The 26,865-nt window shown below is 47.5% G+C and overlaps 1 protein-coding gene across 6 annotated transcripts in view; it reads left to right on the forward strand.

Moving 5' to 3' along the window:
- The window catches only part of TEAD4 (TEA domain transcription factor 4), a 76,263-nt gene that overhangs the window by 42,992 nt on the left and 6,406 nt on the right, over window positions 1–26,865 (forward strand). For all 6 annotated transcript variants that reach the window (XM_084633943.1, XM_084633944.1, XM_084633941.1 and 3 more), the window contains 8 exons: window positions 412–476; window positions 2,431–2,493; window positions 8,134–8,268; window positions 9,845–9,888; window positions 11,313–11,368; window positions 13,316–13,446; window positions 14,128–14,301; window positions 25,968–26,108. In XM_084633943.1, coding sequence (XP_084490069.1) covers window positions 412–476; window positions 2,431–2,493; window positions 8,134–8,268; window positions 9,845–9,888; window positions 11,313–11,368; window positions 13,316–13,446; window positions 14,128–14,301; window positions 25,968–26,108 — 809 coding nt within the window. The remainder of the gene's footprint in view (window positions 1–411; window positions 477–2,430; window positions 2,494–8,133; window positions 8,269–9,844; window positions 9,889–11,312; window positions 11,369–13,315; window positions 13,447–14,127; window positions 14,302–25,967; window positions 26,109–26,865) is intronic.

Below are 26,865 nucleotides of genomic sequence, written 5' to 3' on the forward strand. Positions count from 1 at the left end.
TATTTGTGATGTTCTAATCCCACTTTTCCAAGCATTCATGCAGCCTTCCATGGAAAACAAGGCAGACAGGACCTGAATTTTTAAGGTTCAATAAAAAAAAGAGCAAGAAGAAAACCCCTCAGAACTTTATTGGTCACAACCAGCCATTAAAAGGACACAAACCTGGAACTTTTAGAGATCATTGTAAATTGCACACAGGCAATATGGGGAATAGAATTTTCAGTCCAGACTTCTTCTCTTTTAACACTGGCCTCTGCAACATGAACTAAATGAGAACATTCCTGACCTAGGGGTTAGCATTAGGGCTTATCGCCTCCCTGCAGGCCGCTATAGATAGAAACGTCCAGACTACATCTTCTTGCTGAGATCATGTCTCTCTAAACTTTGGTTTGAATTATTTCCTTGTTCCAGGCCGAAATGAGCTGATTGCCCGCTATATTAAACTGAGAACAGGGAAAACGCGCACAAGGAAACAGGTAGGTGTGAAGTTGACTGTGTGACACTGGCTGCTCTGTTTGTGTCCCGAGGGATGGAGAGGGCTTGTGTGAACTAATGGCCTCTCTGCTGGCTGCAGTTAGTCTCTGCTTTTTGGAAAGAGATCATCACCGTCTGCTGGGTAATGAGAGCTGTGAGTTCAGTCAGTCTGAGTGTCTTCAGATGGGACTGTAGCATTACCACACAGGGACACAGGAAATTTCCTGCAGTGGCGCGTTCGGAGAGAGATTAATTGTTACGTTCTCGGGTTAGTGAGAAAGGTGAGGCCGGGGTAGTCAGTAGGCAGACCCCGGGCCAAATCTGGACCACCAGAAGCTTTTTAACAGTCTGTGGAATCTTTTTATTTGCTTATTATTATTATAGTTATTTTTGTATGATTTTCCTCTGGAGTTTGGGCCTCCAAGAAATGCCTTGACCAAGACATTTGGACCTTGACAAAAAATAATTGATTACCCCTGGTCTTGGTGTATGGTGCCTTCTCCCGCTCCTTGTCAGTTAATGGAAGTTGTTACCATCTGATGGGTTACATGTATGAATGAGTTCGCAGTCTCAGTCCCGTTCTCTGTAGACAAGAGTCCCATCACCGTAATTGGTCCTCTTTTGGGCCATCTCACTCGAAAGGCCAAAGAATGCGTAGCCCTAGGAACAGAACTCCTACAGATGGTCCTTCCAGGTCAGGGATTAAAACACAGGGGTTTGGGCTGTTCAGAATAATGTGCCATTGCTGGAGACACACATAGGACTTCAGGTCTCCAGACCTTTCGGTCGAGAACCTTTCAGGCACACACGAGTTCAGAGTTAGCATTAGCTTCTCTCTTAACCCCACTGCTTGATAAAGAAGCTGGGCAGAGTCTCAGCCCTCATTTCTCTCAGCTTTATGGTGATGGTCGTGTGCCTGTTATCGGTATTTACTGATTTTTCCCAGAACCATTCCCAGGTTTTTGAAAAAGCCAGTTTTGTGGTTTTATTGACTTTTCACCCAAAATTTGGCTGTTTTGGGACCCGGGGATTTTTTTGCAGGGGAAGAAGACAAGGCCATGCTGAAGGGCTGGGGTCAGCAGAAGGCTCTCCCTGGCAGAGGAGATCAGTATTCATAGCTTGCAGTCTGCCAGTCCTCTCCTGATCCCAGCCTTTAGCACAGCCCCAGTGCATAGAGCCCCATCAGCTGCCTCTGCTAGACAGAGCCCCCTGCTGACCCTGGCCCTTCAGTGCATTCCCATCAGCTTCCTCTGCACAGTGGGGCAGCGAGACAGGCAGGGAGCCAGGTCCCAGCAGCGAGACTGCCCTACTGCTGCTGGGAGTGGAAGGCTTCTGCAATTTCTACATGGTGAGTGTCCCTGCCCCCCATCCCCTCTGAGTACTGGGCACCCCTCCTGCCCTCCGCCTACTGCCCCTTGTTTATGGTTTTCACTGGTTTTTAAATAAAGCCCAATGATCCCAGGAAATAAAAATAAAAATGGCAAATGAAGGGCCTTCGGCATAGCCCAATGTGGGAGGAGGGAAAGTCAGGTGAGTCAAAGGAATTTATAAAGGCTGGAGAGGAGGGATTTAGGTAAGAACTCACTTTGGGAAGTGTCCCTTCTACCTGGACGAGGCCATAATGTGGTACCATAAAGAGAGAGGTCTGTGACATGTAAGCAGCCTCCTTAAGCCCTTTAGGAGAAGGGCTGTGATTTCACAGGGCCCTTTGGGTCAGTGGAGACCTCTGATTTGACACCTATTCTTAGCCCCTGCAGCCTGATCAGATTGGGCTTGTTTGCGCTTGGAAGAAAGTCTTTCTTACTGCAACCTCTCTTTAAAAAATATAAAAGAAAAGAAGAAACTAAAAGGATCACTAATTCCCCATCGCACAGACGTCATGGGCTTCTGTTCAGTACTGCTGGCAACTCCCAAGATGTCCCCTTGAATGAGGATGGCAATTGTTTTTCAATGCAGGTGTCCAGTCACATCCAGGTGCTGGCGCGTCGGAAAGCCCGGGAGATCCAAGCCAAGCTAAAGGTATGCTGGGCATCCTTAACCATAACGCACACACACCAGCCAATCCCTCCTAATAGCCTTGTTGGGGGGAGATCAGCAGCTAAACTGTTGTAAGCCAGGGAGGAAGAGGCACTTCCCAGGAAGTGCTGAGCTAACACTTGCATTGTTATGGCTCTGTGGTGCTGGAAGCGATTTCTATTTAAAGAATGAAGAAACAATGACTTTCATTTCTGTGGGGCCGATTTACCTCTGGTGTATGCCGCCATAGTGCACATCACTGGGTTCACAGTGGCAGAACATATATGGGGGTGGGATAGAGGTTGTGGTGGTATAAAGTGGCCACAACCTCCCTTCCTTGTGCTGCCAGGGTTTGTAGTAGGGTTAGAACAAGCCGTGGGAATGTGGTGACTCACCGCTTCTCCTGGTGGCAATCCCGTGGAGCTGCCTGGACAAACTAAAGCTACCCTCTGCTGGCATAACCGTGAGGGGACTATGGTGATGGCAACCAGTACCTCCTCCGGGGATGCGCTTCTGCTGGGGAGGGACGTCCCTTGCAAATTGTGACTCCCTGTACCAGCTGAGGTGACTCTGAACCTGTGTCTAACACAGGTCTGGGGTGAAGAGTGTAATTTAGGACTAAGCTGTTTAGAAGCTGTAGGTGACTTCTGGGCTGTATTAACAGAACTGTTGTATGTCAGACCCAGGAGGTACTTGTCCCACTGTACTCGGCACTGGTGAGGCCTCAGCTGAAGTGCTGTGCCCAGTTCTGGCACCGCACTGTAGGAAAGATGTGGACAAACTAGAGAGAGTCCAGAGGAAAGCAATAAAAATTATAAAAGATTTAGAAAACATGACCAGTGAGTAGGCTTGGAAGGATTACATTTTTATCAGTAAATGGTGGTAAACATCCGTTTCACTGTATGCACGCAAATCGACAAAAACTATTTTGATCAGTAATAACTGAAAGGTACATCTAGGCAAAGGAAGAGAAATGCTGCTTGAGAAGGTATCAGAGTTTGATTTAAGGATATTTACCTTGTATATTTTGATGTGATGTTGACAATTTGTGTTTTAATGGTTATAAAGCTTGAACTTTTTCATTCTGAATGTCTACTGTAATTAAATAATTATTGCCTCGCCCCACTATAGAATTTCCCACAACTTTGAAAATTTAACTAAATAAAAATAAAAAACCCTTAAAACCCCATAATTTTTGCAACTGAGAAAATTTAAATACGTAAAAGTAAAAAATGCTTAAAAATAAACATTAATATTATCTATCAACATTATAAAAAAAATCAAATTCTACCAAGCTTGCCTAAAAGGAAAGGTTAAAAAAACCTGGGTATGTTTAGTCTTGAGAGGAAGACAGGGGGGGGGGGGGGACCCGATAACACTTTTCAAATATGTTAAGGGCTGTTATAAAGAGGATGGTGATCAATTTTTCTCCATGTCCACTGAAGGTAGGGCAAGTAGTAATGGGCTTAATCTGCAGCAAGGGAGAGTTGGGCTAGATATTAGGAAAAGGCTTGTTACCGTAAAGATATTAAACATTGGGAGAGGTTATTAAGGGAGGTTGTGGAATCCCCGTCATAGGAGGTTTTTAATTATAGGTTAGACAAACACTTGTCAGGGATGGTCTAGCTATCCTTGGTCCTGCCTCAGTGGAGGAGGCTGGAGTCGATGACTTCTCGAGGTCCCTTTCAGCCTTCCATTTCTATGACTCCTCAGTGTTCATCGTCAGGAGCTGACTCTCTGTAAATGAACCAGCTGGACTCAGTCCCGATCAGTGCTGAACTGCATGTGTCTGCGTTTTGATCCCCAGCTACCACACTTTCCACCCCTCCCTCAGTTTCTTTGTACAACTCTGTGATAGTTCCGTGATTAGCCAGTCCTGTTTCCAGCTGCTTTGAGAAGGGAAAGAAGTTACAAATTACAGCTGCCCAATTCAAAGCAGCTAGGTATGGCTGTCTGGGCTGGAAGCCTTTGGTGCCAGTAAGTGATCTATTCAGGTGGAGACTGGCTTGAGAGAGGAAGTGCGAGTAGGAAACAACTGCCCACCATGTGAAAAGATTTACTGCTGCTTGTATCTGTAACCTTGATTCTGTTCCTGGCGTGTCACAGCCCTGGGATTTGGCGTGATTGGAAATGAGCCAGCTGAGCCTGCTTCCACTTAATGCCTGGGGGCAAGGAGACTTCATTCTCAGGGAATGAAGGTGTCTTGGGGAGCTCCATTTCTAGCTTCCTTTTACATTGCTTTGGGCCATGCTGTGAGCTCTGCTCACATGCCTGCAGTGAACCATTTCCCAGCACCAGTCAGTTCCTTTCTGACCTGCAGAGGCAAGTCTGCCACGCTCTCGTTCAACTTACTTACTTCCTTCACTTCCCCCACTCATCTTTGTAGAGCTAGGAGATGCAATCAGAGAGGTTACTGCCCTTCTCCCAAGTTCCTGCTGGCAGCTGTGTGCTCTCCTGCTGCTGGTTCCCCTTCCATATCAAATACACATTTCATGTTTATACCCTGGAGAGCAGACCTGCCACGTTCTGATTTATTGGGCAATTAGTATAGTGCTATTTCCACAGCACACACAAGAGTGTATTCTGCAGCTGTCCACTGTGCCCGTAACAGGCTTTTGCACCATGTTCAAGATGAATTTAACAAAAATGGGATAAAGCTTGAGGAAAAATACTTCCCCAGGAGACAGCAATTTTCTATGTCCTAATTGGCTAAAATATCTGTCACCTGCACTAAGGCCAGACTGAAAAATGATCTGCAACGAAAAACTAACCTATTATTGTGTCCTTATTTCTTTCATTACAAAGTATAAGAAGGGCTTGGGGGGCTGGGGGAGGGGAGTGGAGGACATTTTTGTTCTTGCTTTAGCGATATGAGGAATATCAAGTCTGCTTTCCCCTATTTTTGCTGGAAGTCTAGAGAAATTGATTCCGAGCTTTCTCGTCCCTTAGCTGAAGGGGAAGGGATCAGTGTTGATTCGTTAACAAAGACAAGTTTGCTCCCAACTCTTTGTCAGGCATTTGAATTAACAAAATTCAAACGGGGAAAAAAGTTTTAAATTGAAACTCCCTTCTGCTCTCAGTTGCCCACATTTCACTTCTTAAATGATGGTGTGTTATTATTCCACAAGTTCGCTGTCTTTCCTTTATATCTTCCACATAAAGTAGATTACAGTTGAATTTCAAATGTAAAAAGCAAACAGAAAAAAAAGCCTCAGCGGCAATTTGGAAAGTCTTTTTACATCATCAAGAAGCAAAAATGGATATAACCCTTTTCTTTAAAATTTAGCAGGTCATCTTTAAAATATTTTCCTAAAGCCTTATTTAAATAGGACTCTGCAGAAGCTTCCCCTGGCTTTTGAACATTTGTAGGCTTTCTCAGCAGTTAAAAATATTTCCCTTCCACATACTGAGTGATACCAACACAGAGATACCAGCTGGTTCTGCTGAGGCTCCATGGAAAACACTATAGCTGGAGACCATTCCCTCTGTAGAGGCTCATTTATTTTCAGTTTTTTTACTTCCTCTGATTTTTTTAATTATTAGCATTCAGGGAGTTTTGAGGGAAGAGGAGGTTGGGAAAAGGAATGGAGACCCTAGGGAGAGTATTTATTTTAGGTACTAAAGCCAGCTGCTCTGACTCTGAATACACACAAGGAGCAGAGCTGCTGAGGAAAGAGGTGCCACTTTTCTTCACTTGTAAGAGGTCACCTATTCCGGTTGCTTATGAAAATCATCATCCCACCGATGATGTCACAATTATGATGTCACAGACAGAAGAGAGTCTGAAAGGTAGAGACTGGCTCTGGCTGTAGAAACGAACGGGGGTGAGGGCGGGGATCGTGGCCCTGCCTGCTGCCGATGCTCCCTAGCTGGGAAGAGGACTGCTTTTAGGAAGAGCCTTGAGGTCCCTGCTCCACATATTAAACCTCCTAGTGACTTCATAGTGTCATTACCCACAAGCATAAATGCCCAACTAAGGCCTTGTCTGCGCTTGTGGTGGCATGTAGGGAATGTGCCGTGTGACAGGGTCAGGCCAGATGGCTACAGGAGAGCAATAGAAGGCAGATATATTAGCCCCAGGTTAAGTAGGTCCCTTTTCCCTGGGTAAGGTAACAGAGAAGGTTCCAGAACAATCAGGAACTTTCTGGAAACAATTAAGGCAGACAGGCTGATTAGAACACCTGCAGCCAATCAAGAAGCTGCTAAAATCAATTAAGGCAAGCTAATCTGGGCACCTGGGTTTTAAAAAGGAGCTCACTTCAGTTTGTGGTGTGCGTGTGAGGAGCTGGGAGGAAGAGGTGCAAGAAGCTGAGAATGAGAAGGCGTACTACTGGAAGACTGAGAAATACAAGCATTATCAGACATCAGGAGGAAGGTCCTGTGGTGAGAATAAAGAAAGTTTTGGGAGGAGGCCATGGGGAAGTAGCCCAGGGAGTTGTAGCTGTCACGCAGCTGATACAGGAGCTACTGTAGACAACTGCAATCTACAGGGCCCTGGGCTGGAACCCAGAGTAGAGGACGGGCCCAGGTTCCCCCCATCCCTCCAACTCCCTACTTGGTACTGGAGGAGTTGACCCAGACTGTGGGTTCCACCAGAGGGGAAGGTCTCTGGCCTGTTCCCCGATCCACTAGGTGGATAAGCAGAGACTGCGGGGATTGTTCTTCTTCCTTTTCCCCTTGCTGGCCAGTGATGAGGCTAACTGAGTGAACGGCAGATTTGAGCCACGAAAGTAGCCAAACTGAGGGCTGCCGTGAACCCTCTGAGGCGAGCAAATCCGCCAATAAGCACAGGACCCACCAAGGCAGAGGAGGAACTTTGTCACAGTAGCTATATGCCACAGTGAAAAGCTCTGGCAGGGAAGAGGCAGTGTAGACCAGGGAGGCGCTGTTTGGGTGTGCAGGGTATATACCCTGGGGTTCATCCATGTGGGGCACTCTCCTCTGCTTGTCTAAACTGTGCCTCACCATCTATGCTGCTACTTATAGCCATGCTAGCTGGGCATACGGTGTCTGTACTCTACATACCACCACAAGTGTTGCCATCCCATAGAAGGAAGGCAGGGCTGTCCTGCTGAACATACCTGAGGGTGATTTTCTTGTTGCTTACAAGTTATTTCCCCCCTGAAAAAATGGATCGTAACAAAGCGACTGATCCTCACTTAGACCAGCCCAAGTGCCGGGTTGGAAGGGATTGTTTTGTGGTGAGGAGCTGTTTTTGTGTTACCCCTGAGTCAGAGTATAGATTTTTATTCATGGAAAAGTATCTGTCCCATTCCAGCTCCTTGCCAGTAATTCAGAAATGGCTGGCAGGATCTGACTCACACTTCTAGTAACAAAACCTCACAGCCGTAGAGCTGAGACTGAGTGTGAAAAGCTTCAGACCAAAGGGAGAAATGTTGGGAAAGTTCTGAGCAAGTGATTACTGGATTTTATAATGGAAGTTAAGTTGCAGTCTTAACTAGGGTGAGCTCTGTGCATTAGAAAGTCACTTGTGGTCCTGTTGAATGGCTTTACTGGCCTGATTTTTCAGAGGTGCTGAGCACCCATTTCCCTGATCGAAGTCCATGGGAATTCTGGGTGCCCAGCACGACATATTGATTATTATAATCACCATGTCTTCTTTTCCCTTCCTCTCCCCCCTAGGATCAGGCAGCTAAAGATAAAGCCATGCAGAGTATGGCTACAATGTCATCTGCCCAGATCATCTCTGCAACCGCCTTCCACAGTAAAATGGTATTGCCTGGCCTCCCGCGACCAGCCTACCCTGCTGTGTCTGGGGTGAGTGAAGTGTCTCGATGGAAATGGGGCAGGAGAGTCAGCTAGAGATAAGAGTTAGGAACTGTGATAGACACACACCCCAGAAACAGACCACAGGGGACAAGTTCAAAGTGCACCTCATTAACATGAAGGGCAAAATTGCTATGTAACTGCAACATTTAGGGCCTGATTCACCTCTCAAGCTGGTGTAAATCAGGAGTAACTCCAGTGAAGTCAGTGGAGACACACTAAAACCGATGTAGACGAGAGGAGCATTTGTGACGTTAATCACCAGTGATGTTATAGGATGTCTGTGCTGTCTTTTTTGGCACATGGTTCTTTTGTATTGAGCAAATCCGTTCTTGCCGTCTGTCCCCAGCCCCCTCTTGGGCACGTACAGTCACAAGTGCTTGTATACCATGGTGACAGGTGACCTCATATAGAAGCCTAAAGAGATGAGGCCTGATCCAAAGCCCACTGATGTCAATGGGGAAGACTTCCATTGACCACAGAGCCCTTTGAACCAAGCCATGGAACTTTAAGATTCTCTGTACCCTGCAGGATGAATCCCACTGAGATCCTGAGGGAAGGGATGCTCCTTCTGTCCAGGGCTCTGGGACTGTATAGTTCAGGGACTGTGCTAAGAGGGTGATGGAGGGTCAGATACATAATGCAGCCAGCATTAGATCAGTCACCTGAATGCCACGGCTGCTGCTTGCAGTAACAGGAAATCCCTCCATGTTGAGAAGTTCAGATTGCTCTTTTTTCCTTTTTCTTTTTGTAATGCAGCCATGTAAAGATCAGGAATTAACCTGATAAATAAAGAGGAGACACGATATCTGGACTCCGCACGCTGAACAAAATGCGAGGCCTACCTGTGTTCCTTCCTCACCCCTCCAGTTGCTGTCACCTCCCTGTCCTCACTTGGCCATTGTTACTGCACCACATGTCAGCACCCAGGCTGTCTCTTTGTCTCACTGTCTCTCCTTCCCCTCTTCTCCACCCTGTGACAGGTCAGGAGAGTCAGAGTTTGGGATGGGGTCAGTATCCAGGTTTTGAAGTTCGACTGGTGGATGCTGATGGATCCAGGTTTTTTGAGCCATGGAGCAAGAAAACTTGTAACAGGCATGGTTTTGCAAGGCTTCCCCCAGCCTGCTTTCTAGATGCACATAACCAATGCAGAATGCCTTTGTGCAGCACAAAAGAAAGCTTTTCCTGCTCCATCTCTGAAGAAAGGTCTGTTTCCTGGTGCTAGCCTGCCCTATGGTGCCTCCCAGCTCATCTCAGTGTAACATGCGGAGTTAATCGCATGCAGCCAAGTTTTCAAAAGTGACTGTGGACTTTGGGGTCCCTGAAGTTGGACACCCAAAAATGGAGCCACTCTTACCCAGTGTCTACCGCTGGAAAAATTGTCCTTAATTACTTATCACATCTGGCTTAACCCTTCCAAGTCCCATCAGTGCCGCTGCAGGGGAATACAGGCTCACTTAGCCCTTCTCACAGTCTTGTTATGTGCCATCACTAGCCTCTGACAGGAGTAAGGTCTGATTTTCTTTAGCCTCAGGATGGTGACTGTGTCTGTACTTTGGTTTTGCAGTTTTGGCAAGGAGCTTTGCCAGGCCAAGCTGGATCCTCTCACGAGTGAGTACTCCCACACCTAAGCATACACATGGCTGCTTCCCGTGCTGTGGTGGAAGTTCCCCTGAGCTGGGCAGTACCTTCAATTAGCTCGAGGTTAAGAAACCATAAGGCCATATGCTGCTGTTTCTCGGAAAGGCAGACACTCCCCAAGCTATCGATGGAAGCAGGCATGGATTTGAGGCAAAAGGCCTAGGGCTAAATTCAAAGATGAGTCTAAATGAGTTCAGAGGGAGTCTTAAACTGGTGAATCTTGCCCCTTCTTCTGACCCCTCCAAAATGTACATTACACTCATTCAAACTGCCTCTGGATTCACTTAAGCTCACTTAGGGTCTGATCCAATGCCTATCAAAGACAACAGAAAAGCTGGCTTCAAAGGGAACTGAGTGGGGGCCTTAACTCACCCTTTACACCCTCCTTTTATACTTCATCTTGGAATTTGCCCCACTGTGTCTATGGGTATCGGAGGGATTCACATTGGGCCTGATCTGGCCTACAGTGAGAATCTAGAAGAAAAGAGTGTAGCAAAAAAGGCAGTAACAGGAAGTTGTAAGAACAGTGTACATGAAAGTTGGCCACCTCTCCTCCTTCAACTCACACGTCTTGGCTTCTCAGCATGTAAGTCACACCCATTTAGATGCCCTTGCACATCAGTAAGTGGGTATGAGTAGGTCCAAGGGACCCTAAAGCTATCTAGCACATATCAGCTTACATGTGGCCTCTGAATTAGACCTCTAGTTTGCAAGTGAACTGGGGAGGGATCCCTCAGGGATCTTGACTAAGGGCCAGATTTTCCAGAGCGTAGCACTCACCACCTCCCACTGAGAACAGGGGGCGCTGCCAGGTGCTGAACACTTCTGAAAATCTGGCCTAACTGGGAGTGGAACTCTGTTGATAATCCAGTCCCAATTGAGGGTGTTGAGCATTTCTGAAAAGCTGTCCCCACATGGCCCATCACCAGGAAAGGAGCTCGCAGAGCCCAACACAGAGAGGCTGAGTTGCCATTTACTGACATTTCCCACACTTAAGTCCATCTCTGGACAAAAGGCTGTATAAATACATGGGCATTAGGGTCTAGGTGGGCAGGCCATGTAGGGAATCAAGTCAGAAGCCCTGCAATCTCCATACAGCCAATCGTTGAGGTGAGCTTGAAGGATGCCCCTGAGTGGGTCTGTGCTATTGGATACGTAGGTAAGAATGCAGTGTGCTGTGTGGGTCCCTTTTTATACATGGGGTGCTCTATTGAAGTTATGCTCTTAGAGGCCCCTTTTGTATAGGGACTGTTAGGGTCCCTTTTCTGGGCCCTCCTTGCCTCTCGTGGAGTTACTTTCTCTCCCCCCCGGAAAGTCCTTCACCTAATTTACCCAGAGAACTGAACAAAATGCTTTGATTTTTCTTTAACTAACTCTCATGTATATTCCTACAGCGTGAAACCTTTTTCTCAACAAACCTATGCTGTTCAATCTCCACTCCCGTTACCAGGTAGGTAGGGAAACACAGTTTCTTGCACAGCACATACACATCATGTTGCCATGTAAGAAAATCATAGTTCTTTAGTCATAACTATAAAGGAGACTTACATGCTTCCTGCCACTAAAGGGGAAATAGAAAATTCGAATATTCCGCAAGGACCTGAGAAACCACAAGAATGAGAACAACCCACATCTAGTCCCAGACTTGTTCTGTCCAGCCACAGGTTTATCTGATATAGCCAACCAATGCATGTCCCATCCAGCTCCACTCACTCAATCTAACCTCACCATACCTGATCCTGTGTTTTTAATTTCTCTGGTTACCACAAAGAGCAATATTTACTTGCAGTCTGAATGACTCCATAAAATTAAGGGAAGCCACAAACATGGAAGAAGAACAGTAAAGTTTCTGAGAGAGCACAGTGTGTGTGTCTCCTCTTACACCAGGCTGCAGCAACTCCAAAACCAAAGTGGCTGCTGTCTCTGCACACAGGCAGAGTTATTAGAAACATAGGCTGAGATTCTGAAAGCTGCCTAGGGGGATTTAGATGCCAAGTTCCCACTAGTTGAAGCAGAGCAAGGCTAAATGGCATGCTCAAGATTACGCAATAGGTCAATGGCAGAGGCGGAATTAGAAGTCACGAGATCCCAGCACCATGCTCCAGCCAGAAGATCGCTCTGTTTTCACCACAATAAGGGGGTTGTATTTCCAATGTGACTCTCCTCAGATGCCTTGTTCTAGTAGAGCAGAAGGTGGTTTTTCCTTCCCAATCTCAACATTTCCTCATTCATGGTGACTGCTCTGAGATATCCAAGCAGATTGTCTTGCTATTCATTTAAGGCCCAGTCCAGCTCCCACTGAAGTCAGTGGGAATCTTTCTTTTGACTTCAGTGGCAGTTAGATTGATCCATTACTTAGCAGCATATCCTGGGTTACTTCCTCAGAGAAGAACAGTTGAGAAACTGATCGGGGAGGGACAGACTGTGACAAGTGTTTTATATGAGGGTTGAAGTCCAAAAAAGATTCTCACTAGGCTGTGACATTAGATCAGAGGTGGGCAAACTACGGCCCGCAGGTCACATCCGGCCCGCGGGACCCTCCTGCCCGGCCCTTGAGCTCCTGGCCCGGGAGGCTTGCCACCGGCCCCTCCCCCGCTGTCTCCCATCCTCCGCAGCCTCAGATCACTGTGCCGCTGGTGTGATGCTCTGGGCGGCCGGGCAGCGCAGCTGCAGAGCCGCGGCCTGACCCAGTGCTCTGGGAGGCGCAGCTGTAGTGTTGCCAGCCACCGGTGCTCCAGGCAGCGCGGTAAAGGGGCAGGGGGGTTGGATAGAGGGCAGGGGGGTTGGGGGTGGTGGTTAGGGGGCGGGGGTGTGGATAGGGGGCGGGGTGGTCAGAGGGCGGGAAACGGGGGTTGGATGGGGCAGGGGTCCGGGGGGGGGGGGGGACAGTCAGGAAGGAGGCATGTGGTTGGATGGGGTGGCGGGAGCAGTCAGGGGCAGGGGTTCAGGGTGCGGTCCAGGGACAGGGAGAAGGGGTGGTTGGATGGGGCAGGAGTCCTGGGGGCAAGTCAGGAATGAGAGGGGAGGTTGGATGAGGTGGCAGGGAGCAGTCAGGGGTGGGGGGTCTGGGGATTATCAAGGGGCCAGGGTGGTGGATGGGGCAGGAGTCCTGTGGAGGCCGTCAGGGGGCAGGGAACAGGGGGATTGGATGGGTCAGGAGTCCTGGGGGAGCCTTCAGGAGGCTAGAAGCGGGGCGGGTCGGATAGGAGGCTGGGGCCAGGCCATGCCTGGCTGTTTGGGGAGACACAACCTCCCCTAACTGGCTCTCCATACAATTTTGGAAACCCGATGTGGCCCAGGCCAAAAAGTTTGCCCACCCCTGCATTAGATGCTGAAAATGACAGTTGTTGCTGACTTGGCTCTTTTTCATCTCATTTTTTCATCCCCTTGCATTTAGGGTTTGAGTCTCCTGCTGGCCTCTCACCTTCCCCATCGGCTCCACCTTGGCAGGGGCGAAGGGTTGCCAGCTCCAAACTTTGGATGTTAGAATTCTCTGCATTCTTGGAACAACAACAAGACCAAGATACAGTAAGATATAAACCTCACTCCCACTTCCCATGTATTTTTTGCCACTGGATAGCTTTAATTTACACTAGGTGTGCTGTTCAGTATGTGTCTAGCTATTTAACTATGTACTGAAGCGCCCGGTCCACTGAATTGCTCTGCATTGGCAGGGACAAATTTAGAAGCCAAGCTTGGGGAATTTAGGATCTGGTAAAAACAGATTCTCCTCCATTAAAATGTCCTAAGGCCCAAAAGACAGAATGACATGAAGCCAGTGTAGCCGCTTCTACACCATCGACTTCTGATCTCCCCTCCGAGTGTAGTGGGCATTCTGGGTATGTTCCAGGGTGGGAGGATGTGGCCAGAACAAACTGCGCTCTGGTGATCATGAGATAGTGGTAGAATCCCTGCAGAGCCATTTCAGCAGGCAAGGGGCCAGACAGCACTTCCTGCAGTGTTTTCCTAAGAGGCCTCCTGCACATGTACCGTTCATGCCTGTTGTGAGGTAAATGATTTTTGGGTCCTAAGGCCCAAATGGGCTCCCTGGTTTGTCTCTGTCCAAAAGCTCCCCTGAACTCTATGGTTAGATGGTCCCAGCCAGTACATTCTGTTCCCATCTTTTCTGCTGTGAAGAGCACTGGGTGATAACTCTGAACCGAGGCCCATCCTGTGTCACCCTAATGTCTCACACCTGTCTCCCTGCAGTATAACAAGCACCTGTTTGTTCACATTGGCCAGTCAAGCCCCAGCTACAGTGACCCCTACCTCGAGGCGGTGGACATCCGGCAGATCTATGACAAGTTCCCTGAGAAGAAAGGGGGCCTGAAGGAGCTCTTTGAAAAGGGGCCACCCAATGCCTTCTTCCTTGTCAAGTTCTGGGTAAGAGAAGGAAGCTCCCAGACTGACCAGCTGCTCCTGCTCCTTTTGCTATTTTGTGGGAAGTACCAGATACTCAGTGTTGAGTGTGCAGCTAATTCACCCACTGCTCGCATCTGGGACTCCCCCTGAAGAGCAAAACGCCTTATTGTGACATTCTGGCTGGAGCAAGGCAAATATTTGGTGTTGCCTTCTGCAAAGTTGTAACTGACTAAACTCTTGGGAGTTTGTTTAGTTGCAGTTCAGACCAGTGGTTTAATGATTGATGTGTAAGGGAAATCCTTCTCCTCTGCAACCTTGAAGCTATCTGTTCCCTGAATCTAAATATTCAATAACTTCCCAGCGTGCACTCTATTTCCCCCTTCCTGCCCTATTTCGCTATTTCTGTGGGTTTGCATTATCTATGTACAAGTGATTTACACTAGGCACAAGGCCGACCACAAAATAGGAAACATGCACCAATGAAAGTGGATTATACAGCAAATGTGTTCTTGAAAACTGACCGAGAGGTTCTGGTAAATTGGCAGAAAACTTAAGGTTGAATCAGCCTGGCAAAATTCTACCCTCTCAGTTGCTTGGATTGAATTTTTGATGCGCAAGCTCAGGTTTTGCAAAAGCTGTAGCATTGTGCCATTGCATCTTGTGTGTGCTGCAGGGCACAGAGGAAATAATTTGGAGACGGATGTTATTGTAGGTATTATAAGATTACAAATAATAGCAGCTTGGGGCAGTGGCAGGGCTGGATGGCTGGGGGAATCTGTAATGAGTAATGAGATATGGAGCCTTTCACTTTAACATTACCACTTGCAACTCAATGCTGGATCATTTCTCATAGCGAGACTATGAGAAATGAGCTGATGGTCTTAGTCCCGTTCCTAGTGGACGCTTATCCTTCTCTCAGACTCATCATGTTAATTGTCACTAACTGACCACTTGATTGGCAGGCTCAGCAGAGACAGCAGGGAGTTCAGCAAGGAGGGTGAATGGCTTGTTTCTGAACACCTTTGTTGTGTTTCGAACTTTTTTCTTTTTTTTTTACCCCAGATGGGTAAACAAGGAGTTGATGCCACTGAAGTCTGAATTAAGCCTTTATTTTGAAGGATTTCAGTGGCATGAAGGCCATCTGCACAGGGGGGAATCTCACTTAAGGTGACTACATGTTGTCTCTGTGCTGGGCATGGGTGAGGCATCTCCTGATTGCAGGGCATGGACTGACATGTCCTGGTGTCTGGGGCATTCCAAATCCTGGTCTTGAATGATTTGGCATGTTGCGTAATTTGGAATGCATCGGAGAGCGCGCAGTCAGTGATACCATATGGCATTTTGGTTTCCTGGTTCCTTTTTGATACCGCGGGGGCACTGTATTTTGTTGAATCACAGAGGGAGCTTTATATGTCTGGTGATGAGTTGTGGTGGTGGCCTTTCTGTGCACCTAAAAGCAGGCGCATTAATGGCCTTCAGGCATAAACGTTGTGCTGTGATCCTGTCTCTGCTTATCATAAGCTAAGCAAGATCGGGCAGGGTCAGTAATTGGATTGGAAACCTCCAAGGAATACTTACCATATATACTCGATCGTAAGCCAGTTCGTTTATAAGCTGACCCCCCCCCCCAAGATGGATACGTAAAAATGGAAAATTTTTATGACTCATTCATAAGCCGACCCTATAATTCAGGGGTCAGCAAACTTTGGCTCCCGGGCCATCAGGATAAGCCGCTGGCGAGCCAAGATGGTTTGTTTACCTCGAGCGTCCGCAGGCATGGAGGTAAACCTAAGTAAACAAAGTGTCCCGGCGCACCAGCTGCTTACCCTGACAGGCTGGGACAGCAACTGGTGGGGAAATTTTTTTGGGGGGAGAGAAGTTGGGGGTCAGGGGGAGTAACCCCTGTGACCACCCCCTACATGACCCCACCCCTAGCCTGGGACCCCCACACTCTCCCCATCCCATCTCTTCCCACCTTATCTGGGTAGGGCTAGGGGAGGATGTCTCTGGGCTGGCTGCAGCCTGCTCCGGCAGGCCAGACAGGGCGGCATGGCCAGAATCGGAGAGCCTCTGGCCCCACCTCTTCCCTTCTGGCTCTGCTGGCTGTGCTACCTCTCCTTGACCCCAATGTGGTGGGGAGGGGCTGTGTCCCACCTCTTCCTCTCTGTACCCGTTCATAAGCCGACCCCCTTCTCTGGTGCTTCCTTTTTTTACTAAAAAAATTCAGCTTATGAACGAGTATATACAGTACTCTCTAGGATCTGCAAACAGCAGTATTTATGATTTACTGAATGTCAGTTTTGAACCAGTGTCTCAGCATGACACTATTGGGTACAGAGCTGCTGAAGAAGCTGTCTTGTGGATCAGATGTAAAATAGAGGTCTTGAGCACTTGTGAACATTTAAGAATCAGTGGCATTTTCACAAGAGTGTCAGTGTTAACCTTGTAAAATTTCAGCTTGGTGTGGGGTAATACATCTAAGGGAGTGTAATTTCTAAAGTGCACTAACATGTTATGCATTATTTCGTCCTTGTAGACCTTGCTGGTACACTTTAACATAGCACTGTTTGAAACAGCGCTGTGTTAAAGCACACTAGAGATTAGCACGCACCAGCGGGATCTACACAGACCAGTTAAAGCTTAGCACACTGGTGTGCTTTAGAAATCACACGTCTATAGAGCGCATTACCCCACGGTGTAGACAAGCCCTTTGATTATTACATTCTCCGTGGCTGAACATTAGAGCTAGTTGGGAAATTGATGGTGAGGGAAGAGGGTAGACTCTCTAGTGAAAAACTGAAAACAGAAATTTTCAGCCAACAACATTCATTTGGAAATTCTGCCGCAGTACCTCATGGCAGTTGTAGTTCGGGTGCCTCATACCCTCATTCTGCTCTATGTGCCAGGCTCTCTGGCCAGACTACATCTCCCCTGGTGCACTAGGGTCTTTTCTTTTGTTGAGCAACCACAGTACATCAGAGGAGATGTAGTTTGACTGGGAAACCCAGCCCATAGCAGAGAAAGGGGGCGTGAGGGAGCAGAACTACAAGTTCTGTGCGGGCCTGTGGCGGCAGTTCCAAATAACTTTTTAGGGAGAGTGGGAAGGTGGCCAAAATTGTTCAGGTTTTGGCAGAAAACTGAAAACTTTTTGGTTTTGGAAGTTCTTTTTTTGACAAAAAGTCAAAATGTTCAGCAGAATCCAGACACCTCTTACAAAAAAAATCATTGAGTCAAAACCACTTTTTTTTTTTTTTTTTCTGAAAAACCAATTCAGTGGAAAATTTTCAACCAATTCTGCTATGTAGCCCTGCATTTTCAACTGCATGAACAATGCAACTTCATTTCTTGTCTTAGTTGCTGTGCACTGCAAAGAAGCTACCTTATTCCTCCACAGAGGAGGCAGCTTTTCAGTGGTGGGTAAAGCAATACCTACATTATACAGTTGGTAAAGTCCTTTTGGATGAAAAGTATTCTATAAAAACAAGATACTGGCCAGAATTTTCAAACTTGCATGCCTAAAATTAGACACTTAAATCCATATTTAGATACATGTATGAGTGGATTGGTTTTCAGAGGTTCTGAGCTCCTGTTAGTTTCAATGGCAGTTGCTTATGGTCAGTGCCTCTCAAAATCAAGCTACTGATTTATTAAATTCTTATTTATTCATGTAATTCTATTGCTGTAGCACCCAGAAACCCCAGTGATAGACCAGTGTGCTAGGTACTGTCCAAACACAGAAGAAAACAACAGTTCCTGCCCCAAAGAGCTTGCAAGGATTCGATGCCTAACTTAAAACACCCAAGTTTGGGGATTTTGGCCATTACCAGCAACGGCTGGCTCTAGTGAGACAGATCTGTGCCCATATTCATTCATTAGTTTTTTAGTTTTCAGATGTCAAACATATAATTTGTTTAAAACTTGAGCGCTCCCAGCACACACACCCCTTTGATGAATTTGGCCTTTGGAGCCCGAGGGACAATGAACTGACCCTTGGCCTTGGATCGACAGCTTGTGAAGAGCTGCTCCGTGACATTTCTCCATGCTCTGAGCGCATTCCAGCACAGGACAATGAATATGAGACATTACCCTCCTAACACATGGGCAGCGGCAGCCCTGCTCTTTTCCAGCGTAACGTTATCTCTCGCACCTGTTACTTGGCTCTCCCCCTGAACATCCTGCTACAGGCATGTGTATTAATAGCATGGGGGGTGGGGGAGTTCTTATGTCTTCACACGCCATGGGAATGGAGCACTCGCAGTGTAAAACTTTCAGGGGATGGCGTATGAGTCCAGGGGCCACACAGGGAGGGAGATGGAATGCAGATGAGAGACCAGGGGTTCCAGGTGGGCAGTCGGAGTCCAGAGCTGTCCAAAGCACCTGTCTGCAGAGGTAAACCACCTGCTGCCACTCAAGGGTTAATTTAAAGTGCACAGAGCATTCTGATTCAGAACTAGGTGCATCTGAGGAATTGCCCAAAGGGCTGATAGGAGACTTTTCCTAAACGGATGATAAATAAGCATAATAATCTCTTCACCTCAGCAATAGGAAAGCCTAGAAACCAATCAAATTGTTTGGTTCTTTCTTTTCATGAAGTGAATGAAATACTCATAGAAGGGGCTGGAGGGGAGGACTGGAGACTGAAATAATCTGCTTTCCCACAGAACAAAGCAGCAGCACTGCACGCTTCCCCACGCACGGTGCCCAGCCCGCCAGTGTGCCTTAAATCTGGACCTGGCAGGTACTGCCTGGAGGGATGAGAGGGCAATTCAGTTTCTAAGTCCATTCTGTCCTTGGCCTCTCTAATTGCCATTGCAGACAGCAAACAAGGCAGCAATTAGTGATGAAGATTTTTATGATGTTTGCACCTTTCACTGAGGATGGGACTGAGAACCCCCGTTAATTTCACCTGGGCTAAGGAATCCTAGCAAGACTGCACTGACTTTTAATAGCTGTTCTATTCTAACAAGGGGCTTTGTAAAAATGCACTTCTTCCAGCCAATTTGCTTGCCATGTGCGTTCAGAAGCGTAGGAATTGTGTGTTGGCAGAGGGAGCTGTGTCGAAGAGCAGGGGCAGCTGTCCTCCAGTTGTCAAAGTGTCATGGAGTCTTGCAGTCTTGTTGAACTCTTCTCTGCTCCTGGATTCCCAGATCTTGCTAGTGGCTGGAAATGCGTTCTGTTATCTTTGGTTAGCCAAAATCCTCCCCCTTTCCTCTCAGATATGGATCTAGCCACCAAGACCCAAGTTCTACCTTCTCCAAGCCAGACTATTGTTTTGCATGGAACCTACCATGGCGACCATCTGGAAGCTGCAGCTGATGCAGGATTCCATAGGCCTGCCTTCTAAGAGGGAAATATGTAATGAGTAGGGCCCTGCCAAATTCATGGTCCATTTTGGTCAATTTCATGGTCATAGGATTTTTAAAATCGTCAAATAGTCAGAGCTGGGCGCTGAAGGCAGCAGCCGCGGAGCTTCCTGCAGCTGGGTGAGGTACCCGAGAGCAGCTGTGCTGGGGATAGGGTTGCCAACTTTCTAACTGCACAAAACCGAACACCCTTGCCCAGCCCCCCGCCCTTTCTCCAAGGCCCTGCCCCCTGCTAACTCCATCCCTCTCCTCTGTCACTCCCCCGCTCTCACTCAATTTCACCAGGCTGGGGCAGGGGGTTGGGGTACAGGAGGGGGTGAGGGCTCTGGCTGGGGGTGTGGGCTCTGAGGTGGAGCTGGTGATGAGGGGTTTGGGATGTGGGAAGGGGCTCCAAGATGGGGCAGGAGGTTGGGCTTCGGGACGGGGTTTGGGCTCTCGCTGGATGTATGAACTCTAAGGTGGGGCCAGAGATGAGGGGGTTGGGGTGCAGGAGGGGGCTCCAGGCTGGGGCCAAGGGGTTCAGAGTGAGGGAAGCGGGTGTTGGATGCAGGCTCTGGGAGCAGCAAGCACTTTAAATACAAGCATAGAGCCAACGCTCATAACTTCAGATATAAAAATGATACATGCGTATGAATAGGATTAATATATGCAGTAGAACATAACCTTTGCAAAGACATGTTACATAGCATATCTAGCATAAAACATATTCCAGTTACGTCATATTGACACTTATAAGCATAGTTCTATAAAGCATTATGGAGTGCAACGTCACAGCGCCTACCCCGTGGCCCCAGCCCCGGAGCTGCCACGGCAGGGAGAGGCACCTCTCCTCCCCAGCCCAGGTGTTGCTGTGGGGAGAGAAAGCTGGGTGGAGTCCTCTCTCCCCGCCGTAGCCCCAGAGCACCGTCCTGCACCCCAAACTCCTCATCCTGAGCCCCACCCCAGTGCCCGCACCCCCAGCCGGAGCCCTCACACATCTGCACCCCAACCCTCTGCCCCAGCCCTAAACCTCTCATCTCTGGCCCCACCCCAGAGCCCTCCCCCCTGCACGCAACCCTCTGCCCCAGCCCTGAGCCTCCTCCCACACTCCGAACCTCTCGGCCCCACCCCTGACACATCACCTTCATAGTGGTGCACATAACAAAATTCATTCCGCACGTGGGTGGGAAAAATTAGAGGGAACACTGGCCGGGAGGTTCAAAGGTGACTAACATAGATAGGTGCCCAACTCCTATTGATTTTCAATGGGAGTTGGGTGCTTAACTGCCAAACGCCTCTATGAAAAATCCCAGCTGTAATATGCAACGTGCTTGGGATTGAAAGGCGCTGAATAAACATAAAATATCACTGGATTATAGGTGGTTACTTCATTGGGACATGGCATATCAGGATGGTTCCCAGGAAACGGGTTTGGATGAGGCCTGGTCTGCATTTAAAATGTAGTTTGACATAGCTACGGAGCTCAGAGGTGTGAAAAACCCATAGCTATGCCAACCAAGTTCTGGTGCAGATGCAGCTAGGTCAGTGGAAGGATGCTTCTGTTGACCTAGCCACCATCCCTCAGAGAGGTGGTTTTCTACAGCAGTGGAAAAATGCTGTCGGCTGCATTTATACTACAGGGTTATGCTGGCATAGCTACAGCATTGGGGCTATGCTACTAATAGTGTAGACATGGGCTTAATGTTACTGAATGGTAATGCTCCCTGCTTTATTGGAACAGCATTAACATAAATTTACCTAGTGCCAAATAGTTTAATGTGGATTAACTAGGTGTTAAACAGGTGTTTACGCCCTGACCTTTTCATAGGTGAGTTGCCAACTATGGAGGCACCTGCAGTGACTTCTTAGTTAAGGTTGTGTGGAGCTTTTTACTTAAAGTGGGACTGCAATCCTTCTGTTTCACCTCTCAGTGACTGACTTTGTTTCCCAAAAATTCTACCACAATTACTGGTCAAGAGATAATTCAGTTTCTCTGAGGTTTTCTGGATAAAATGCTTGCTAATTTTTCTAGAGAAAACATTGTAAAATCTGATTTTGAAACAACCCCACATCTTTTTTTGATCACCTATGCTACATAGCCACAAAGTCCAGAATGCACACAGTTAAGCCCGGATCCTTTACTCCTCTTGCTCAATGGGACTACTCAGGTGTGAAAATTACTCACATGTGTCAGTGTTTGCAGGATCAGGGCCAAGACAGCCTCATATGTTAAAGAAACAGCAGGTGAGCTAATACACTGATAAAACACCGTGCAGAATTGTATCAACTGCCACAGGAAAACCAAAGTATCCTGTTGAAAGCGTAGAACATAGGTACTGACAACGTTATTAAGACATTAGGGACAGATCCATAGCTGGTGTAAGTTGGAGTAGTTCCTTTGGCTTCAGTGAAGCTATGCTGATTTACATTAGCTGAAGATCTGCCCAATCCTTTAGAGAGAAGAGACTGTAGCTTATAAAACATTGGAGTCTCTCAAAATAAGACAGACCATTCTGACAATGAAATGAGTTACATAACATATAGAAGAATAAAGAAGCATTTAAAGATGCTATGTCTCTTTAAGGCTTTGGTAATAACTGTATGCAGTTATGTTGTATAATTTGAGGACTGGTCGGCGGCTGTAGCTAAAGGCTGTATTGCAAAGCACACTTAAATGGGGCAGAGCAATGGTTGCATATTCTTAACTCTGACATTTCTTGACTCTTGAGTGCCCAACTATGCAACCTTCCTGTTCTACTAATATAGATTTTTTTTCACTGAATTGATCTTTGTCCACCTGGGATTGTGGCTGGAGACTACAGCTGCTAGGCTAGAATTCAGACCTGTAGCCACTGTACTTACTTCATCAAAGCCTGCCATAAACCCATCTGTTATTTGGTCCTGAGTATGTGCTGTGACAGATGGATAATATCCTGAATAAACCTTATGGAATTAAGATAAACTTTATTGCAGGGGTGGCCAAACTTACTGATCCTCTGAGCTGCATATGATAATCTTCAGAAGTTTGAGAGCCGGACACGTCTGCCAGAGCTCGTGGCTTCAGCCCTGCGGGCCATGCCTGCTGGGGCTCGGGGCGTCAGTCCCGTTGCCCCAGCAGGCACCTCCTAAGAGGCTGAAGCCCTGAGACCCACCACCGCGCCACAGGGCAGAAGCCCTGAGCTCTACCTGCCCCAGTCTGGTAGGTGGAGAATGTGTGTGGCGAGGGGGGAGGGGAGCAGGCTCCATGAGCCACACTTTAACTGTAAAAGAGCCGCATGCAGCTCGCGAGCCATGGTTTGGTCACCCCTGCTTTACTGAGTTAAGGTAGACCTCACGGACGTAGGGTTAATACCTTTAGGGTCCATTGTATTAAAAATGCAGTGGTGTAGGTGTTGTTGTGAAATTATATGTATTTCCATGGGACGGATAAAGCAGGGGGTGATTAGGCAAATTCCCCCAGGTTGTGACATCTCCAGCGAAGCCATCTCCCTGGAAAGATGCACATATGCTAGTTCAAACTGGATTCTCCAGGGATTGACAGACAAAGGAAGGGTTTGGGTAAATAGCCTGGTTTTAAACTGGCTCAGGGCCTTTTTCCTGATCCAGCAAATGGACAGGACCCCGGTCCATGGAGGGCCCCAATCCTTAGGGCAGTGGTTTGGTCCGCGGAGCTATGTCTGAGGGGTCCGCAAAAGACTTAGACTGAAAATTGACTGAACAGAATTCAACCATATGTACTGACAATAGATTTCCAAAGGGGTCTGTACCTCCATTTGACATTTTTTAGGGGGTCTGAGAACCACTGCTTATGGGTTGGGTTGGAAGGACCTGGCCTACTAAGGTCCCATAAGCTTGTTTTATGCTGAAGCTGTGATGAACTTGTAACCACAAAGAAACCCCTGGGGTGGGGCTTTGAAGGACTGCTCCTGCCATAATCTATGTTAGAGTTGGGGTTAACTCTGGTAAGCTTATTAGCATGTGTAGGGGTTCTTTTGTTCTTTCTGATATGTTTTCTTAATATGCTTTTTACCTTAAGAATAAAGTAAGCTTGTTTAAGAAGTGCTGACTGTGGTACCTTATAACCGTAGCAATTACACCTGTTAACCGTCTCTGAGGAGAAAGCGAGGAGGTGTCCTTGGGCAGCCTATCTGTGCTGGGAATCACACAGTGCAGGCAGGGAGCTGTGCAGCCTGGACATACTCTGGTCAGGAGGGAGAGAGACGGGAGTCTCCATCCAGAAAGGCGTCGGCCGGGGAGCTGGAAGCCTGTGCATGGGTGCCTTTGCTGGACCACTAAGGGGAAATACAGGGGCAGTTGCTCTGAACTTGCAACATGTGCTCTGGGAAAATGAGTGGTGATTGGATTTCAGTGGCTTGCTGGCTCAGCTTTCAATGGCATCATGTATCTACCTGAGCCCAACAGGTTTCCTGAAGGCGCCCATTTCCTCCAGGTACCCATTGCACGCAGCATGTTGCAGCCTGTGCAGATGCAGAGGGAGGCAGCAGGGATGGGACAATGGAGCTGACGTGCTAAGTGGGAAACGGAAATTGGACTTGGTGAAATAAATGGTAGGGTTGATTGCATTTCCTTCTTCTCCTTGCCCTCCATGTGCCTGCAGCAGCACGTTAACCGGCAGGGGAATTAGATTGGATTGAAATGCTGTACGTTTCTACATGGCTTCCTGCTAATGTTGTTAGTGTCACCACTGGCAAAGCGATGAATTCATCTGTGGCGTTGGCTCCAGCGTTTGGTGGGGATCAACACCTGCTGGTCACTTGTGTAGCGCAGAGTCCTTGTCGGCCCCGGCCAGCTTGTGCTCCCAGGCTTCCGATTCTGGAGCTAAAACTGTAACTTCCTGGAAATGATAATAAAGTGGTACCACTATCTCTTGCGGGGGACCCCAGAGAAAGATTCACGTAACACCTCTCCTGGTCAAGGAGAGATGGGACCTGTGATGAACAGGACAAGGATTCTTTATTGTGCTTGCCGTACATGCAGACAGACCAGGTTCTTGGCTCTCTAACTCCTAGCCTGACTAACACAGCCAGTGCAGAGTCTCCCTATATCTGGGCTTGGCCACAGCAGTCATGGAAGAACCTGCTGACTTTGTTCCAATACTAAGGGTCTGTCAGCGCTGTGATCCCACCTTCGCTCTAGCTCTGTTTAAACATGGTGTAAGGAGGACGGTGATCAATTGTTCTCCATGTCCACCAGCACCAAGGGTAGGACAAGAAATAATCAGCTGAGTTTGCAGCAAAGGAGATTTAGGTTGGATGTTAGGAAAAACTTTCCAACTGTAAAAGTAGTTAAGCACTGGAGAGGCTGTGGGATCCCAATCCTTGGATAGCAAGAAGAGGTTAGGCATACACCTCTCAGGGACGGTCTAGGTATTTTAATCCTACCTCAGCATGGGGAGATGCACTAGCTGACCTCATGAGGTCCCTTCCTGCCCTATATTTCTGGGATTATTTGGATTTTCTTAACAGGATCTAGCAGGTTTCTCTGACCAATGTGGACATGAAGTTTTTTCTGAGAATCCCACTAGCTGCGCTGCACAGTGGGCTCTCCCAGTGTCTAGTGTAGAGCATGGTTCCATAACCAGGTTCTTGGATAAAAGTCTCTGCTGGCAGTCAGGAAAACCATGCTAGAACTGTGTTCCTAGTATGCTGGTTCTTGTCGCACTGTCAACAGGGCCATAGAGTCCACTGTCCCAGAAGCAGAAAGAGATTTTCTTCCCTATTTCCCTTAACCTTGCAGGGGGGTAGTACAGATTGAACCAGCCCATAGGAATCGAAGGGAAGGTAATATAGTAAATTAGCACCTGGTCACATCAGGCACTGAGGAATTTGGGGCTCTCTGTTCTCTTATTTCATGAAGTTGAATAAACTAAATGCCTTTTTCTGTTGCTTTGTTTTTTGCAAGGCACCTGTAAACTTTTCTTTTCCTTGTTCAGGATAGAATATCAGGCTAGTGTGACCCCTGGTGGTAGTGGTGTAGCACCACATCTTCAAACTTAGCCCTAACGATAGCTTGTGCACCTAACTTAAGCCCACAAATACCTATTTCAAGACCCTAAATAGGGATTTAAATGTCAAAATTAGAATTTAGATGCGTAACTTTAGGCACCCAAATTTGAAAAGGTGTCCCATGCCCAGATTTCCTCCACTTCTTGGGCACACATGTTGATCTGCTTTGGCAGCGTGATTTCCCCTCTCCCTGACCCCCAAAAACAAAAGCCCAAGGCCAGAGGAGAACTCTTTCCTTGAGTGGTGTGTGTGATGCCAGTGACCCAAAACTAATGAGCTACTTGGGAATTGCCTACTATCCTTGTCTTTTTTCCTGCAGGCTGATTTGAACACCAACATTGAAGATGAATCCAGATCTTTCTATGGTGTTTCCAGCCAATACGAAAGCCCAGAAAACATGATCATTACTTGCTCCACTAAGGTGTGCTCCTTCGGAAAGCAGGTGGTGGAGAAAGTGGAGGTAGGAAGAGAAGGCAGCAGAGCCCTGAGTGCAGAGTACTCTGGGGTGCAATTCAGCCCTTGCATGTCCTTACAAACCCCACCCGTGCCTCTGAGGGCAGAAAGTATCCCCTTGTCAGGGAGGTGGCTTGGAAAAGGATTGAAAATCAGGAAGCATCGGTCTAGTGCAGTGTGTCAGACATGCAGGGATGGACCTGATCCTGCCTGTAGTGTTGCCCCCTCACACAATTTTATCACATGTCTTGCAATATTTGGTGTTTTTCTTAAAGTGCCAGCTCCTGGAGTCCAGTGATTGAGAGAGACTCAGCTTTCATTGTTTTAAACAATGAAGTTCCCAGCCCTCATAGTTGAGGAGAAAAGCTTGAAAATGTGACCTCTTGGGGCTTACAAACTAGAAGGCAAATAGAAAGATCCCCACATTTATTATTATTTTTATAGACTCATGATTTTTAAGCCAGTCTTTTTTGATTTTTATGGGGCTTGAGTCGGGATTTTTAAACACATGGCTCTTGCCTCCTCAGTGTGTTCAGCTGGCCTGCAGGATGATTCTCAACAAAGATAGAATATATAGACAAAGGAAGTTTCTAACCCATATGTTTACAAAGATAAACCTTTACTGACAGATAATGCCACCCACCCAGGGTGAGTGTCTAGGCCAATCCCTTCTGCTCCTCATATAACCGCAAGCTCTGACAGGAATAGGTGCTACACTTTTTTTAAAAGTGCAGCAAGAACGGCTGCTCTTCACCGTGTCTGCT

This window comes from Lepidochelys olivacea (assembly GCF_965140295.1).
Source record: "Lepidochelys olivacea isolate rLepOli2 genome assembly, chromosome: 1".
In the NCBI taxonomy this organism is placed as follows: Eukaryota; Metazoa; Chordata; order Testudines; family Cheloniidae; genus Lepidochelys; species Lepidochelys olivacea.